Source organism: Chiloscyllium plagiosum, unplaced genomic scaffold (genome assembly GCF_037043375.1).
Source record: "Chiloscyllium plagiosum isolate Xiang-an unplaced genomic scaffold, Cpla_swu_hap1 HiC_scaffold_50, whole genome shotgun sequence".
Classification (NCBI taxonomy): Eukaryota; Metazoa; Chordata; class Chondrichthyes; order Orectolobiformes; family Hemiscylliidae; genus Chiloscyllium; species Chiloscyllium plagiosum.
In genome coordinates this window covers 55,536,754-55,554,685 of record NW_028270188.1, presented here as the reverse complement: position 1 = coordinate 55,554,685, position 17,932 = coordinate 55,536,754, and the positions used below count along the sequence as shown (strand labels likewise).

The 17,932-nt window shown below is 61.6% G+C and overlaps 1 protein-coding gene across 1 annotated transcript in view; it reads left to right on the top strand.

The window, feature by feature from the left end:
• The window catches only part of dcst1 (DC-STAMP domain containing 1), a 62,616-nt gene that overhangs the window by 6,158 nt on the left and 38,526 nt on the right, over positions 1 to 17,932 (top strand). Inside the window, exons 2-5 of the mRNA XM_087985116.1 lie at positions 747 to 886; positions 3,932 to 4,106; positions 15,810 to 15,953; positions 17,794 to 17,915. Coding sequence (XP_087841242.1) covers positions 747 to 886; positions 3,932 to 4,106; positions 15,810 to 15,953; positions 17,794 to 17,915 — 581 coding nt within the window. The remainder of the gene's footprint in view (positions 1 to 746; positions 887 to 3,931; positions 4,107 to 15,809; positions 15,954 to 17,793; positions 17,916 to 17,932) is intronic.

The following is a 17,932-nucleotide window of genomic DNA, read 5'->3' as shown; positions in this document are numbered from 1 at the left end:
AGGGGGGAGTGTGTGTGTGTGGGGAGGGGGGGAGTGTGTGTGTGTGGGGAGGGGGGAGTGTGTGTGTGTGGGGAGGGGGGAGTGTGTGTGTGTGGGGAGGGGGGAGTGTGTGTGTGTGGGGAGGGGGGGAGTGTGTGTGTGTGGGGAGGGGGGAGTGTGTGTGTGTGGGGAGGGGGGAGTGTGTGTGTGGGGGGAGGGGGGAGTGTGTGTCTTGTGCCCGGTCCTTTCCCGTCTCCCTCCGTCCCCTGTCCCCTGTCCCCTGTCCCCTGTCCCCTGTCCCCTGTCCCCTGCCCCTGACCCTGACCCTGCCCCTGACCCTGCCCCTGACCCTGACCCTGCCCCTGACCCTGACCCTGACCCTGACCCTGTCCCTGACCCTGACCCTGCCCCTGACCCTGACCCTGACCCTGACCCTGACCCTGTCCCTGACCCTGACCCTGCCCCTGCCCCTGACCCTTTCCCTGCCCCTGACCCTGTCCCTGACCCTGACCCTGCCCCTGCCCCTGACCCTGTCCCCTGTCCCTGACCCTGACCCTGCGGTCTCCCCTGCCCCTGACCCTGCGGTCTCCCCTGCCCCTGACCCTGCGGTCTCCCCTGCCCCTGACCCTGACCCTGTCCCTGACCCTGACCCTGCGGTCTCCCCTGCCCCTGACCCTGCGGTCTCCCCTGCCCCTGACCCTGCCCCTGTCCCTGACCCTGACCCTGCGGTCTCCCCTGACCCTGACCCTGCGGTCTCCCCTGCCTAGGGCCTGTGTACAACGTGCAGAGGAACGTGGAGGTTGTGGGTGAGTCGGTTAGCTGTACTGTCGAGTTACAGATTAACTACACCAAGCGACTCTGGAAGATGATGCTCAATCCCCTCAGACAGATCATTCGCAACATGAAGGTACAGCAGGGGGACGGGGAGCAGGTCAGGCCTGAACCTCTCCCCTCCTTCCCACTCTCGCTCTCTCTGTCTCTGTCTCTCTCTCTCTCTGTCTCTCTCTGTCTCTCTCTGTCTCTGTCTCTCTGTCTCTGTCTGTCTGTCTCTCTCTCTCTGTCTCCCTCTTTCTCTCTGTCTCTCTCTCTCTCTCTGTCTCTGCCTGTCTGTCTGTCTCTCTCTCTCTGTCTGTCTCCCTCTGTCTGTCTCTCTCTGTCTCCCTCTTTCTCTCTGTCTCTGTCTGTCTCTCTCTCTTCCTCTTTCTCTCTCTCTCTCTCTCTCCTCCAGCTCTCTCCTCCACACACTCTCTCTCTCTCACTCTCTCCCCCCATCCCCCTCCCCCTTGCCCCCCCCCCCCCCCTACCCTCCCCAGTCCCTCCTCTTCTCTCTCCCTCTCCCCTTCCCTATCAAATGCTTGGTCCTAAGTCTGCCCCGTGACACCCCCCTCCTCACTTTCCCTACCCCAACCGAATAAAAAAGCTTTCCGTCTCAGCCTTCAATACCCATTACGCTGCCAAGAGAGTCATAGAGAAGTACAGCACAGAAACAGACCCTTCGGCCCAACTTGTCCATGCCGACCCAGATATCCTAACCTAATCCAGCCATTTGCCAGCACTGGGCCCATATCCCTCCAATCCCTCCCTATCCATGTCCCCATCCAGATGCCTTTTAAATGTTGTCATTGTACCAGCCTCCACCACTTCCTCTGGCAGCTCATTCCACACACGCACCACCCTCTGCATGAAAAAGTTGCCCCTCAGGTCCCTTTCCCCTCTCACCCTAAACCTATGCCCCTCTAGTTCTGGACTCACCCACCCCAGGGAAAAGGACATTGCCTATTTACCCTATCCATGCCCCTCATGATTTTATAAACCTCTATATGGTCACCCCCTCAGCCTCCGACGCTCCAGGGAAAACAGCCCCAGCCTGTTCAGCCTCTCCCTGTAGCTCAAACCCTCCAACATCCTTGTAAATCGTTTCTGAACCCTTTCAAGTTTCACAACATCTTTCCGATAGGAAGGAGACCAGAATTGCACGCAATATTCCAACAGTGGCCTAACCAATGACCTGTACAGCCGCAACATGACCTCCCAACTCCTGGACTCAATACTCTGACCAATAAAGGAAAGCATACCAAACGCCTTCTTCACTATCCTATCTACCTGCGACTCCACTTTCAAGGAGCTATGAACCTGCATTCCAAGGCCTCTTTGTTCAGCAACACTCCCTAGGACCTTACCATTAAGTGTATAAGTCCTGCTAAGATTTGCTTTCCCAAAATGCAGCACCTCACATTTATCTGAATTAAACTCCATCTGTCACTTCTCAGCCCATTGGCCCATCTGGTCCAGATCCTGTTGTAATCTGAGGTAACCCTCTTCGCTGTCCACTACACCTCCAAGTTTGGTGTCACCTGCAAACTTACTAACTGTACCCCGATGTTCACATATTCTCTCCCCCTTTGAACAGTGGAGAGACCCCTGCCCATCAGTGGGGGACCCCTTACTCTGAGATGATGCTCCCACACACAAAGGGGGAACACCCTCTCCACATCTCTCCCCTGTCAATGTCCCTCTGCCTCCCCCCGACCCCCGGAGAGTCTTCAGTAAGGTCTCCCCTCAGCCCCAACCTCGTCACCCTCCTCCTCGTCAGACCGTCCCTCGGCCGAGTGAATAGTCTCTGGCTCTATCATTTCTTAGATACGGGGCCCCGAAACCGTACACAGTATCCCGGCTTGGCTGCGTTACACCCCCTTCCCATCGGAATAAAGGCCATCTGGGAATGCCAGCGTTCTGTGACTCATGCGCCAGGACTCCCAAAAACCCCTCCGGGCTGTAGCTTTCCGCAGTCTTTCGCCGTTTGAAATAATTTTCCACTCCTCTGTTCTTCTCTGTCACCTCCCATCTCGGCCAATTATATTCCATCGGCCACACTTTCGCCCGTCTGTACCCCTCTGCAGACTATCCCTGCTTTTATCCACATCCACACCCTCCTACAAATGTTTTCCACACAGTCCCACCCTCGCACCCTCTCTCTCTCTCTCTCTCTCTCTCTCTCTCGCATTCCTTCTCCAATCCAGCCCTCCCCTCTCTCCCCCGGTCACCTCCGCCAATCCCCTGGCATTGTCAACTCGACACGCGCCCCTTCACCCTCTCTCTGCTGTTCCTCAATCTGTTTCCCTCTCTCTCTCCCTCCTCATCTCCCTCTCTGTCTCCCACTCTCTCCCTTTCTCTCTCTCCCCCCCAGCTCTCCCTTCCTCCTCCAGCTCTCTCTCCCTCTCTCTCTCCCTCTCTCTCCTCTAGCTGTCTCCCTCCCTCTCCCTCTCTGTCCTCCAGCTCTCCCTCCTCCAGCTCTCTCTCCCTCGCTCTCTCCTCCCTCCCTCTCTCCCTCTCTCTCCTCCAGCTCTCTCTCCCTCTCTGTCCTCCACCTCTCCCTCTCTCTCTCTCTCTCTCTCCTCCAGCTCTCACTCTCTCCCTCTCCTCCAGCTCTCACTCTCTCCCTCTCTCCTCCAGCTCTCTCTCTCTCTCCTCCAGCTCTCACTCTCTCCCTCTCTCCTCCAGCTCTCTCTCTCTCTCTGTCCTCCAGCTCTCACTCTCTCCCTCTCTCCTCCAGCTCTCTCTCTCTCTCCTCCAGCTCTCACTCTCTCCTCTCTCCTCCAGCTCTCTCTCTCTCTCCTCCAGCTCTCACTCTCTCCCTCTCTCCTCCAGCTCTCTCTCTCTCTCTCCTCCAGCTCTCACTCTCTCCCTCTCTCCTCCAGCTCTCTCTCCCTCTCCTCCAGCTCTCACTCCCTCTCTCCTCCAGCTCTCTCTCTCTCTCCTCCAGCTCTCACTCTCTCCCTCTCTCCTCCAGCTCTCTCTCTCTCTCTTCTCCAGCTCTCTCTCCGCCCGCCTCTCCTCCAGCACTCCCCCTCCCCCTCTCTCTGTTTCTCTCTCCACCAGACTCTCTCTCTCTGTCTGTGTGTCCTCCAGCTCTCCCCCTCTCCCTCTCTCTCTCTCCCTCTCTCCACTCCAGGAAAATGGGAAGGATTTTGGGGAAGAGACGCAGAAAGTGAAGTCTAAATTCCGGACAGTGAACGATCAGATTATCTCGGAACAGGGATACGATATCTCCCGGGATCCCAGTGAACGGCAGCGCAACGTCTCCACCCAGACCCTGTATGAGCTCAGGACCAAGATGCGTTGTGAATGTGAGTCCATCTCCCCCTCCTCCATGACCCCCCTCCCCCCATTCCCTATCCCCGAGAAACAACCCCCCTACAGCTTTTACCCTCTTTTCCAGCCTCAGGGAGGGGGCAGAGGGAGGGGGTTCGACAGAGAATCTAACCATCGCCCCCTTGATGTTCAATGGTGTTACCATCACTGAATCCCCCCCACTATCAACATCCTGGGGGCTCCCATTGAGAGAGAATCTAACCATCACCCCCTTGACGTTCAATGGCGTTACCATCACTGAATTCCCCCCCCCCCACCACTATCAACATCCTGGGGGTTCCCATTGAGAGAGAATCTAACCATCGCCCCCTTGACGTTCAATGGCGTTACCATCACTGAATCCCCCCCCCCCACTATCAACATCCTGGGGGTTCCCATTGAGAGAGAATCTAACCATCGCCCCCTTGATGTTCAATGGTGTTACCATCACTGAATCCCCCCCCCCCCCCTCCCCCACTATCAACATCCTGGGGGTTCCCATTGAGAGAGAATCTAACCATTGCCCCCTTGATGTTCAATGGTGTTACCATCACTGAATTCCCCCCCCACTATCAACATCCTGGGGGTTCCCATCGAGAGAGAATCTAACCATCGCCCCCTTGACGTTCAATGGCGTTACCATCACTGAATCCCCCCCCCCCACTATCAACATCCTGGGGGTTCCCATTGAGAGAGAATCTAACCATCGCCCCCTTGATGTTCAATGGTGTTACCATCACTGAATCCCCCCCCCCCCCACTATCAACATCCTGGGGGTTCCCATTGAGAGAGAATCTATCCATCGCCCCCTTGACGTTCAATGGTGTTACCATCACTGAATCCCCCCCCCCCCCCCCCCCAACTATCAACATCCTGGGGGTTCCCATTGAGAGAGAATCTAACCATCGCCCCCTTGACGTTCAATGGCGTTACCATCACTGAATCCCCCCCCCCCCCACTATCAACATCCTGGGGGTTCACTTTGAGAGAGAATCTAACCACCGCCCCCTTGACGTTCAATGGCGTTACCATCACTGACTCCTGCCACACAATCGACACTGGAAAAAGACAATGTGGTTGGGGTGAATACTGAGATACAGGTGACCAGACTAGATGGGATTGAGGTGCATCAGGGGGAGATGTTAGCCATCCTGGAAAGTGTAAAAATAGATAAATCCCCTGGGCCAGATGGGATTTATCCTCGGATTCTCTGGGAAGCCAGGGAGGAAATTGTAGAGCCTTTGGCTTTGATCTTTATGTCGTCATGAATAATGCCAGAAGACTGGAGGTTAGCAAATGTTGCTCCCTTGTTCAAGAAGGGGAGTAGAGACAACCCCCGGTAATTATAGACCACTGAGCCTTACTACGGTTGTGGGTAAAGAGTTGGAAAGGATTATAAGAGATAGGATTCCTAATCATCTAGAAAGGAATAAGTTGATTAGGAATGGTCAACATGGTTTTGTGAAGGGTAGGTCATGCCTCACAAACCTTATTGAGTTCTTTGAGAAGGTGACCAACCAGGTGGATGAGGGTAAAGTGGTGGATGTGGTGTATATGGATCTCAGTAAGGTGTTTGATAAGGTTCCCCACGGTAGGCTACTGCACAAAATACAGAGGCATGGGATTGAGGGTGATTTAACGGTTTGGATCAGAAATTGGCTCGCTGAAAGAAGACAGAGGGTGGTGGTTGACGGGAAATGTCCATCCCGGAGTTCAGTTACTAGTGGGGTACCGCAAGGATCTGTTTTGGGATCACTGCTGTTTGTCATTTTTATAAACAACCTGGATGAGGGCGGAGAAGGGTGGGTTAGTAAATTTGCGGATGACACGAAGGTCGGTGGAGTTGTGGATAGTGCTGAAGGATGTTGCAGGTTAGAGAGAGACATGGATAAGCTGAAGAGCTGGGCTGAGGGGTGGCAAATGGAGTTTAATGCAGAAATGTGTGAGATGATTCACTTTGGAAGGAGTAACAGGAATGCAGAGTACTGGGCTAATGGGAAGATTCTTGGCAGTGTGGATGAGCAGAGAGATCTTGGTGTCCATGTACAGAGACCCCTGGAAGTTGCCCACCCAGGTTGACAGGGTTGTTAAGAAGGCGTACAGTGTGTTATTGGGAGAGGGATCGAGTTTCGGAGCCACGAGGTTATGCTACAGCTGTACACAACTCTGGTGGGATCACACTTGGAGTATTGGGTACAGTTCTGGTCACCGCGTTATAGGGAGGATGTGGAAGATTTGGAAAGGGTTCAGAGGAGATTTACCAGGATGTTGCCTGGTCTGGAGGGAAGGTCTTACGGGGAAAGGCTGAGGGACTTGAGGCTGTTAGAGAGAAGAAGGTGGAGAGGTGACTTAATGGAGACATATGAGATAATCAGAGGGTTCGAGAGGGTGGACATGGAGAGCCATTTCCCTTGGACGGTGATGGCTAACACGAGGGGACACAGCTTTAACTTGAGGGAAGATGGATGTAGGACAGATGTCAGGGGTAGTTTCTTTACTCAGAGAGTAGGAGGGGCGTGGAACGCACTGCCTGTAACAGGAGTAGACTCACCAACCTTAAGGGCATTTAAATGGGCATTGGATGGGCATATGGGCGAGAAGGGAATGGTGTAGGTTAGATGGGCTTCAGGTTGGGTCCACAGGCCAGCACAACATGGAGGGCCGAAGGGCCTGCACTACGCTGGGATGTTCTATGGTCAATGTTCTATAAGGCACGAGTCAGGGGGGGGTGAGGGAATACTCCCCACTCACCCCTGGACGGGGAGGGGGGGGGGCAGCTCTGACATCACTCGAGAAGCTCGATACCGTCCGGGGACAAAGCAGCTCCCCCACCACCCCCCCCACACCCACAAACACCCCCCCCCACCCCACACCCCCCTCCACCCCCCCCACCCCACACCCACAAACACCCCCTCCCCCACCCCCCCCCACCCCACACCCACAAACACCCCCCCCACCCCACACCCCCCTCCACCCCCCCCACCCCACACCCCCCTCCACCCCCCCCACCCCACACCCACAAACACCCACCCCCACCCCACACCCCCCTCCACCCCCCCCACCCCACACCCACAAACACCCCCCTCCCCCACCCCCCCCCACCCCACACCCACAAACACCCCCCCCACCCCACACCCCCCTCCACCCCCCCCACCCCACACCCACAAACACCCCCCTCCCCCACACCCACAAACACCCCCCCCACCCCACACCCCCCTCCACCCCCCCCACCCCACACCCACAAACACCCCCCTCCCCCACCCCCCCACCCCCCCCCCACACCCACAAACACCCCCCCCACCCCACACCCCCCTCCACCCCCCCCACCCCACACCCACAAACACCCCCCTCCCCCACCCCCCCCCACCCCACACCCACAAACACCCCCCCCCACCCCACACCCCCCTCCACCCCCCCCACCCCACACCCACAAACACCCCCATCCCCCACCCCCCCCACCCCACACCCACAAACACCCCCCCCCACCCCACACCCCCCTCCAACCCCCCACCCCACACCCACAAACACCCACCCCCACCCCACACCCCCCTCCACCCCCCCCACCCCACACCCACAAACACCCCCCTCCCCCACACCCACAAACACCCCCCTCCCCCGCACCCACAAACACCCCCTCCCCCACACCCACAAACACCCCCCTCCCCCACACCCACAATCACCCCCCCCACCCCACACCCCCCTCCACCCCCCCCACCCCACACCCACAAACACCCCCCTCCCCCACACCCACAAACACCCCCCTCCCCCACACCCACAAACACCCCCCTCCCCCACACCCACAATCACCCCCCCCACCCCACACCCCCCTCCACCCCCCCCACCCCACACCCACAAACACCCCCCTCCCCCACACCCACAAACAAAACCGTCCCCCCACCCCCCACAAACAACCCCCTCCCCCACACCACCCACAAACAACCCCCTCCCCACACCCACAAACAAAACTGTCCCCCCCACCCCCCAAAAACACCCCCTCCCCCCACCACCCACAAACAAACCCCCTCCCCCACACCCACAAACAACCCCCTCCCCCACACCCACAAACAAAACCGTCCCCCCACCCCCCAAAAACACCCCCTCCCCCCACCACCCACAAACAACCCCCTCCCCTACACCCACAGATGCGCCCCGTCCCAAACCCACAAAACTCCTCTCCCTCCACTCCCCGGCCCACACCCACAAACACCCCACCCCCCACACCCATTAACACCCCCTCCCTCCGCCCCCGCCCCACATCCATAAACACCCCCATCCCCCCACCCCCCGCCCCACACTCACACACACTCCCCTACCTCCACCCCCCTGCCCCACACCCACAAACACCCCCCTCCCTCCACCCACCTGCCCCACACCCACAAACACCCCCCTCCCTCCACCCACCTGCCCCACACCCACAAACACCCCCCTCCCTCCACCCACCTGCCCCACACCCACAAACACCCCCCTCCCTCCACCCACCTGCCCCACACCCACAAACACCCCCATCCCCCCACCCCCCACCCCACACCCACAAACACCCCCATCCCCCCACCCCCTGCCCCACACCCACAAACACCCCCATCCCCCCACCCCCCGCCCCACACCCACAAACACTCGCCTACCCCCACCCCCCACCCCACACCCACAAACACCCCCATCCCCCCACCCCCCGCCCCACACCCACAAACACCCCCATCCCCCCATCCCCCCACCCCACACCCACAAACACCCCCATCCCCCCACCCCCCGCCCCACACCCACAAACACCCCCATCCCCCCACCCCCCGCCCCACACCCACAAACACTCGCCTACCCCCACCCCCCACCCCACACCCACAAACACCCCCATCCCCCCACCCCCCGCCCCACACCCACAAACACCCCCATCCCCCCACCCCCCGCCCCACACCCACAAACACCCCCCTCCCTCCACCCCCCTGCCCCACACCCACAAACACCCCCCCATCCACCCCCCGCCCCACAACCACAAATACCCCCCTCCCTCCACCCCCTGCCCCACACCCACAAACACCCCCCTCCATCCACCCCCAGCACCACACCCACAAACACCCCCATCCCCCCACCCCCCCGCCCCACACCCACAAACATTCCCCTCCCTCCACCCCCCTGCCCCACACCCACAAATACCCACCACCCTCCACCCCCTGCCTCACACCCACAAACACCCCCCTCCACCTCCACACCCACAAACACCCCCCGCCCCACACCCACAAACACCCCTCTCCCCCACCCCCCTGCCCCACACCCACAAACACCCCCCTCCCTTCAACCCCCAAACCCACAAACACTCCCCTCCCTCCACCCCCCCACACGCACAAATTCCCCCCCCCTCCAATGTCCACACCCACAAATTCCCCCGCCCCATACGCAAAAACAGCCCTGCCCCACATCCACAAACGCGCCCACCCCCCACACCTCGCCCCACACCTCGCCCCACACCCACAAACACCCCTTGACTCCACCCCCCACACCCACAAACACCCCTCTCCCTCTGCCCCCCCGCCCAACACCCACAAACACTCCCTCCCTCTGCCCCCCCGCCCAACACCCACAAACACTCCCCTCCCTTCACCCTTTGTTCCACACCCACAAACAACTCCCTCCCCCCACCCCCAGCCCCACACTCACAAATACCCTCCTCCCCCATCCCGCCCCACACCCACAAACACCCCCTCCACCCACCCCCAGTCCCACACCCACAAACACCCCCCACCCTCCACCCCGCCCCACACCCACAAACACCCCCCTCCGTCCACCCCCCCGCCCCACACCACAAACACCCCCCTCCCTCCACCCCCCTGCCCCACACCCACAAACACCCCCCTCCTCCACCCCCTGCCCCACACCCACAAACACCCCCCTCCGTCCACCCCCCTGCTCCACACCCGCAAACACCCCCCTCCCTCCACCCCCCTGCCCAACACCCACAAACACCCCCCTCCCTCCACCCCCCTGCCCCACACCCGCAAACACCCCCCTCCCTCCACCCCCCTGCCCCACACCCACAAACACCGCCCTCCGTCCACCCCCCTGCCCCACACCCACAAACACCCCCCTCCCTCCACCCCCCTGCCCCACACCCGCAAACACCCCCCTCCCTCCACCCCCCTGCCCCACACCCACAAACACCCCCCTCCCTCCACCCCCCTGCCCCACACCCACAAACACCCCCCTCCACCTCCACACCCACAAACACCCCCGCCCCACACCCACAAACACCCCTCTCCCCCACCCCCCTGCCCCACACCCACAAACACCCCCCTCCCTTCAACCCCCAAACCCACAAACACTCCCCTCCCTCCACCCCCCCACACGCACAAATTCCCCCCCCCTCCAATGTCCACACCCACAAATTCCCCCGCCCCATACGCAAAAACAGCCCTGCCCCACATCCACAAACGCGCCCACCCCCCACACCTCGCCCCACACCTCGCCCCACACCCACAAACACCCCTTGACTCCACCCCCACACCCACAAACACCCCTCTCCCTCTGCCCCCCCGCCCAACACCCACAAACACTCCCTCCCTCTGCCCCCCCGCCCAACACCCACAAACACTCCCCTCCCTTCACCCTTTGTTCCACACCCACAAACAACTCCCTCCCCCCACCCCCAGCCCCACACTCACAAATACCCTCCTCCCCCATCCCGCCCCACACCCACAAACACCCCCTCCACCCACCCCCAGTCCCACACCCACAAACACCCCCCACCCTCCACCCCGCCCCACACCCACAAACACCCCCCTCCGTCCACCCCCCCGCCCCACACCACAAACACCCCCCTCCCTCCACCCCCCTGCCCCACACCCACAAACACCCCCCTCCCTCCACCCCCTGCCCCACACCCACAAACACCCCCCTCCGTCCACCCCCCTGCTCCACACCCGCAAACACCCCCCTCCCTCCACCCCCCTGCCCCACACCCGCAAACACCCCCCTCCCTCCACCCCCCTGCCCCACACCCACAAACACCCCCCTCCGTCCACCCCCCTGCCCCACACCCACAAACACCCCCCTCCCTCCACCCCCCTGCCCCACACCCACAAACACCCCCCTCCCTCCACCCCCCTGCCCCACACCCGCAAACACCCCCCTCCCTCCACCCCCCTGCCCCACACCCACAAACACCCCCCTCCCTCCACCCCCCTGCCCCACACCCACAAACACCCCCCTCCCTCCACCCCCCTGCCCCACACCCACAAACACCCCCCTCCCTCCACCCCCCTGCCCCACACCCACAAACACCCCCCTCCGTCCACCCCCCTGCCCCACACCCACAAACACCCCCCTCCCTCCACCCCCCTGCCCCACACCCACAAACACCCCCCTCCCTCCACCCCCCTGCCCCACACCACAAACACCCCCCTCCCTCCACCCCCCTGCTCCACACCCACAATCACCCCCTCCCCCACACCTACACCCACAAATGCCCCCGCCCCACACCTAGAAACACCCCACTCCCTCCACCCCCCGCCCCACACCCACTAACAACCCCCTCCCCCAACCTCCTCGCCCCACGCCCACAAACACCCCCCTTCCCCAAACTCCCCACACCCACAAACACCCCCTCCCTCTGCCCCCCCGCCCAACACCCACAAACACCCCCTCCCTCTGCCCCCCGCCCCACACCCACAAACACCCCCTCCCTCTGCCCCCCCGCCCAACACCCACAAACACTCCCCTCCCTTCACCCTTTGTTCCACACCCACAAACAACTCCCTCCCCCCACCCCCAGCCCCACACTCACAAATACCCTCCTCCCCCATCCCGCCCCACACCCACAAACACCCCCTCCACCCACCCCCAGTCCCACACCCACAAACACCCCCCACCCTCCACCCCGCCCCACACCCACAAACACCCCCCTCACTCCACCCCCCGCCCGACACCCACAAACAAAACTCTCCCCCACAAACATCCCCCTCCCCCACCCAAAAACACCCCCCTCCCCCCACCACCCACAAACAACCCCTCCCCCCACCCACAAACACCCCCCGTCTCACACCCACAACCAACCACTGCCCCCACCCCCAACAAACACCCCTTCCCCCACCCACAAACAACCCCCCCACCCACCCCCACAAACACCCCCCCCACTCACAAACACCCTCCATCCCAAACCCACAAAACTCCCCTCCCTCCACCCCCGCCCCACACTCACAAACACCCCCCTCTCTCCACCCCTCCCCCCACACCCACAAACACCCCCCGCCCCACACCCATAAACACCCCCCTCCCCCAACACCCACCCCACACTCACAAACACCCCCCTCCCCACAACCCTCACCCACACCCACAACCCCCCCAGCCCCACACCCCCGCCCCGCATCTAAAAACACCCCCTCCCTTAACCCTACACCCCACACCCACAAATTACCCCCCTCCATCCACCCCCGACCCACACCCACAAACACTCCTCTCCCTCCACCCCCTGCCCCACACCCACAAACACCCCCCCTCCACCCCCACACCCACAAACACCCCCCGCCCCACTCCCACAAACACTCCACTCCCCCACCCCCCGCCCCACACCCACAACACCCCCCGCCCCACACCCACAAACACCCCCCGCCCCACATCCACAAACGCCCCCATCCCCCACACCTCGCCCCACACCCACAAACACCCCCCTGACTCCACCCCCCCCACACTTACAAACACCCCCTCCCTCCACCCCCCACACCCACAAACACCCCCCTTCCCCCACCCCCCCGCCCCACTCCCAACACCACCCCCCGCCCTCCACCCCCCCACAGCCACAAACACCACCCTTCCACCACACTCCCCACCCCACACCCACAAAAAATCCCCTCCCCACACCTACAAACACCCCCTCCCCCACACCCCCACCCCACACCCACAAACACCCCCCGCCCGACACCCACAAACACCCAACTCTGTCCACCCCCCACACCTACAAACACCCTCCTCCCTCCACCCCCCGCCCCACCCATAAACACTCCCTCCCTCCACCCCCCGCCCCACACCCACAAATACCCCAAACCCACAAAAACCCTTTCCCCCTACCCCCCCACCCCACATCCACAAACACACCCCTCCCTCCACCCCCTACCCCACACCCACAAACAGCGCTGAGGAAGCAGGCGCTGTGGGAGGGTCAGTGCTGAGGGAGCGGGCGCTGTCGGAGGGTCAGTGCTGAGGGAGTGGGTGCTGTCGGAGGGTCAGTGCTGAGGGAGCGGGCGCTGTCGGAGGGTCAGTGCTGAGGGAGTGGGCGCTGTCGGAGGGTCAGTGCTGAGGAAGCGGGCGCTGTGGGAGGGTCAGTGCTGAGGGAGCGGGTGCTGTCGGAGGGTCAGTGCTGAGGGAGTGGGCGCTGTGGGAGGGTCAGTGCTGAGGGAGCTGGCGCTGTCGGAGGGTCAGTGCTGGGGGAGTGGGTGATGTCGGAGGGTCAGTGTTGGGGGAGTGGGCGCTTGTGGGAGGGTCAGCGCTGAGGCAGTGGGTGCTGTGGGAGTGTCAGTGCTGAGGGAGTGGGCACTGTCGGAGGGTCAGTGCTGAGGGAGTGGGCGCTGTGGGAGGGTCAGTGCTGAGGGAGCGGGTGCTGTGGGAGGGTCAGTGCTGAGGGAGTGGGCGCTGTCGGAGGGTCAGTGCTGAGGGAGTGGGTGCTGTGGGAGGGTCAGTGCTGAGGGAGCGGGTGCTGTGGGAGGGTCAGTGCTGAGGGAGCGGGTGCTGTCGGAGGGTCAGTGCTGAGGGAGTGGGCACTGACGGAGGGTCAGTGCTGAGGGAGTGGGCGCTGTGGGAGGGTCAGTGCTGAGGGAGTGGGCACTGTCGGAGGGTCAGTGCTGAGGCAGTGGGCGCTGTGGGAGGGTCAGTACTGAGGGAGTGGGTGCTGTTAGAGGGTCAGTGCTGAGGGAGTGGGCGCTGTGGGAGGGTCAGTGCTGAGGGAGTGGGTGCTGTGGGAGGGTCAGTGCTGAGGGAGTGGGTGCTGTGGGAGGGTCAGTGCTGAGGCAGTGGGCGCTGTGGGAGGGTCAGTGCTGAGGGAGCGGGTGCTGTGGGAGGGTCAGTGCTGAGGGAGTGGGTGCTGTGGGAGGGTCAGTGCTGAGGCAGTGGGCGCTGTGGGAGGGTCAGTGCTGAGGGAGTGGGTGCTGTGGGAGGGTCAGTGCTGAGGGAGCGGGCGCTGTGGGAGGGTCAGTGCTGAGGCAGTGGGCGCTGTGGGAGGGTCAGTACTGAGGGAGTGGGTGCTGTTAGAGGGTCAGTGCTGAGGGAGCGGGCGCTGTCGGAGGGTCAGTGCTGAGGGAGTGGGCGCTGTCGGAGGGTCAGTGCTGAGGAAGCGGGCGCTGTGGGAGGGTCAGTGCTGAGGGAGCGGGTGCTGTCGGAGGGTCAGTGCTGAGGGAGTGGGCGCTGTGGGAGGGTCAGTGCTGAGGGAGCTGGCGCTGTGGGAGGGTCAGTGCTGAGGGAGTGGGTGCTGTCGGAGGGTCAGTGCTGGGGGAGTGGGTGATGTTGGAGGGTCAGTGTTGGGGGAGTGGGCGCTTGTGGGAGGGTCAGCGCTGAGGCAGTGGGTGCTGTGGGAGTGTCAGTGCTGAGGGAGTGGGCACTGTCGGAGGGTCAGTGCTGAGGGAGTGGGCGCTGTGGGAGGGTCAGTGCTGAGGGAGCGGGTGCTGTGGGAGGGTCAGTGCTGAGGGAGTGGGCGCTGTCGGAGGGTCAGTGCTGAGGGAGTGGGTGCTGTGGGAGGGTCAGTGCTGAGGGAGCGGGTGCTGTGGGAGGGTCAGTGCTGAGGGAGCGGGTGCTGTCGGAGGGTCAGTGCTGAGGGAGTGGGCACTGACGGAGGGTCAGTGCTGAGGGAGTGGGCGCTGTGGGAGGGTCAGTGCTGAGGGAGTGGGCACTGTCGGAGGGTCAGTGCTGAGGCAGTGGGCGCTGTGGGAGGGTCAGTACTGAGGGAGTGGGTGCTGTTAGAGGGTCAGTGCTGAGGGAGTGGGCGCTGTGGGAGGGTCAGTGCTGAGGGAGTGGGTGCTGTGGGAGGGTCAGTGCTGAGGGAGTGGGTGCTGTGGGAGGGTCAGTGCTGAGGCAGTGGGCGCTGTGGGAGGGTCAGTGCTGAGGGAGCGGGTGCTGTGGGAGGGTCAGTGCTGAGGGAGTGGGTGCTGTGGGAGGGTCAGTGCTGAGGCAGTGGGCGCTGTGGGAGGGTCAGTGCTGAGGGAGTGGTTGCTGTGGGAGGGTCAGTGCTGAGGGAGCGGGCGCTGTGGGAGGGTCAGTGCTGAGGCAGTGGGCGCTGTGGGAGGGTCAGTACTGAGGGAGTGGGTGCTGTTAGAGGGTCAGTGCTGAGGGAGCGGGCGCTGTTGGAGGGTCAGTGCTGAGGGAGTGTGCGCTGTCGGAGGGTCAGTGTGAGGGAGTGGGCGCTGTCGGAGGGTCAGTGCTGGGGGAGTGGGCGCTGTGGGAGGGTCAGTGCTGAGGGAGTGGGCGCTGTGGGAGGGTCAGTGCTGAGGGAGTGGGTGCTGTCAGAGGGTCAGTGCTGAGGGAGTGGGTGCTGTGGGAGGGTCAGTGCTGAGGGAGCGGGTGCTGTGCGAGGGTCAGTGCTGAGGGAGCGGGCGCTGTGGGAGGGTCAGCGCTGAGGGAGCGGGCGCTGTGGGAGGGTCAGTGCTGAGGCAGTGGGCGCTGTCGGAGGGTCAGTGCTGACCATTGGTGTCCAGTTCGTTGTGACTGACCTGGCGTGTCTCCGTTTCCAGACGTAGTGAACCTTGGCGTCGAGCGATGTAAGGAGTGGTTTGCTCAGAAACACAAGGCCTGTATGACCAAGCTGGTGGTGCCCCTGTTCAACCATCTCTTCTGCCTCCCCATGAAATTCAGCTTCCTCTGTAACATCATGAGGGGTAAGGTCACAAACTCCATCCTCTCCTCCTACCCCACTCCCCGTGGGAGCCAGGACCCCATTCTGTGCACTGTCCCTCTGCCTGGGATAAGGGGACAGTGTAGAGGGAGCTTTACTCTGTATCTAACCCCGTCCTGTCCCTGACCCTGGGATGGGGGGGACAGTGTAGAGGGAGCTTTACTCTGTATCTAACCCCGTGCTGTCCCTGTCCCTGGGATGGGGGTGACAGTGTAGAGGGAGCTTTACTCTGTATCTAACCCCGTGCTGTCCCTGTCCCTGGGATGGGGGGGACAGTGTAGAGGGAGCTTTACTCTGTATCTAACCCCGTGCTGTCCCTGTCCCTGGGATGGGGGGGACAGTGTAGAGGGAGCTTTACTCTGTATCTAACCCCGTGCTGTCCCTGTCCCTGGGATGGGGGTGACAGTGTAGAGGGAGCTTTACTCTGTATCTAACCCCGTGCTGTCCCTGTCCCTGGTATGGGGGGGACAGCGTAGAGGGAACTTTACTCTGTCTCTAACCCCATACTGTCCCTGTCCCTGGGATGGGGGTGACAGTGTAGAGGGAGCTTTACTCTGTATCTAACCCCATACTGTCCCTGTCCCTGGGATGGGGGGGAGAGTGTAGAGGGAACTTTACTCTGTCTCTAACCCCATACTGTCCCTGTCCCTGGGATGGGGGGGACAGTGTAGAGGGAGCTTTACTCTGTATCTAACCCCGTGCTGTCCCTGACCCTGGGATGGGGGGGACAGTGTAGAGGGAGCTTTACTCTGTATCTAACCCCGTGCTGTCCCTGTCCCTGGGATGGGGGTGACAGTGTAGAGGGAGCTTTACTCTGTATCTAACCCTGTGCTGTCCCTGTCCCTGGGATAAGAGGACAGTGTAGAGGGAGCTTTACTCTGTATCTAACCCCGTGCTGTCCCTGTCCCTGGTATGGGGGGGACAGCGTAGAGGGAACTTTACTCTGTCTCTAACCCCATACTGTCCTTGTCCCTGGGATGGGGGTGACAGTGTAGAGGGAGCTTTACTCTGTATCTAACCCCATACTGTCCCTGTCCCTGGGATGGGGGGGAGAGTGTAGAGGGAACTTTACTCTGTCTCTAACCCCATACTGTCCCTGTCCCTGGGATGGGGGGGACAGTGTAGAGGGAGCTTTACTCTGTATCTAATCCCATGCTGTCCCTGTCCCTGGGATGGGGGGGGACAGTGTAGAGGGAGCTTTACTCTGTATCTGACCCTGTGCTGTCCCTGTCTCTGGGATGGGGGGAGAGTGTAGAGAGAGCTTTACTCTCTATCTAACCCGTGCTGTCCCTGTCCCTGGGTTGGGGGGGACAGTGTAGAGGGAGCTTTACTCTGTATCAAACCCCGTGCTGTCCCTGTCCCTGGGATGGGGGGGGGACAGTGTAGAGGGAGCTTTACTCTGTATCTAACCCCGTGCTGTCCCTGTCCCTGGGTTGGGGGGGACAGTGTAGAGGAGCTTTACTCTGTATCTAACCCCCGTACTGTCCCTGTCCCTGGGATGGGGGGGACAGTGTAGAGGGAGCTTTACTCTGTATCTAACCCCGTGCTGTCCCTGTCCCTGGGATGGGGGGGGGACAGTGTAGAGGGAGCTTTACTCTGTATCTAACCCCGTGCTGTCCCTGTCCCTGGGATGGGGGGGGGACAGTGTAGAGGGAGCTTTACTCTGTATCTAACCCTGTGCTGTCCCTGTCCCTGGGGTAGGGGGGGGGACAGTGTAGAGGGAGCTTTACTCTGTATCTAACCCCGTGCTGTCCCTGTCCTGGGAGTGTTTGATGTTGGGGACAGTGTAGAGAGAGTTTTACGGTGTTTTCTGCCTGTGACAGTGATGACTCCATGGTGTAAGGAGCGTATTCCCGTCGATAAGAATTTCGGACAGCTCTATGACAAGGTCAATGGCTCCGTGGAAAACCTGAACAAAGAATTCACGGCAGAAATGGCCATCAGCGTGAGTACGGCCTGGGG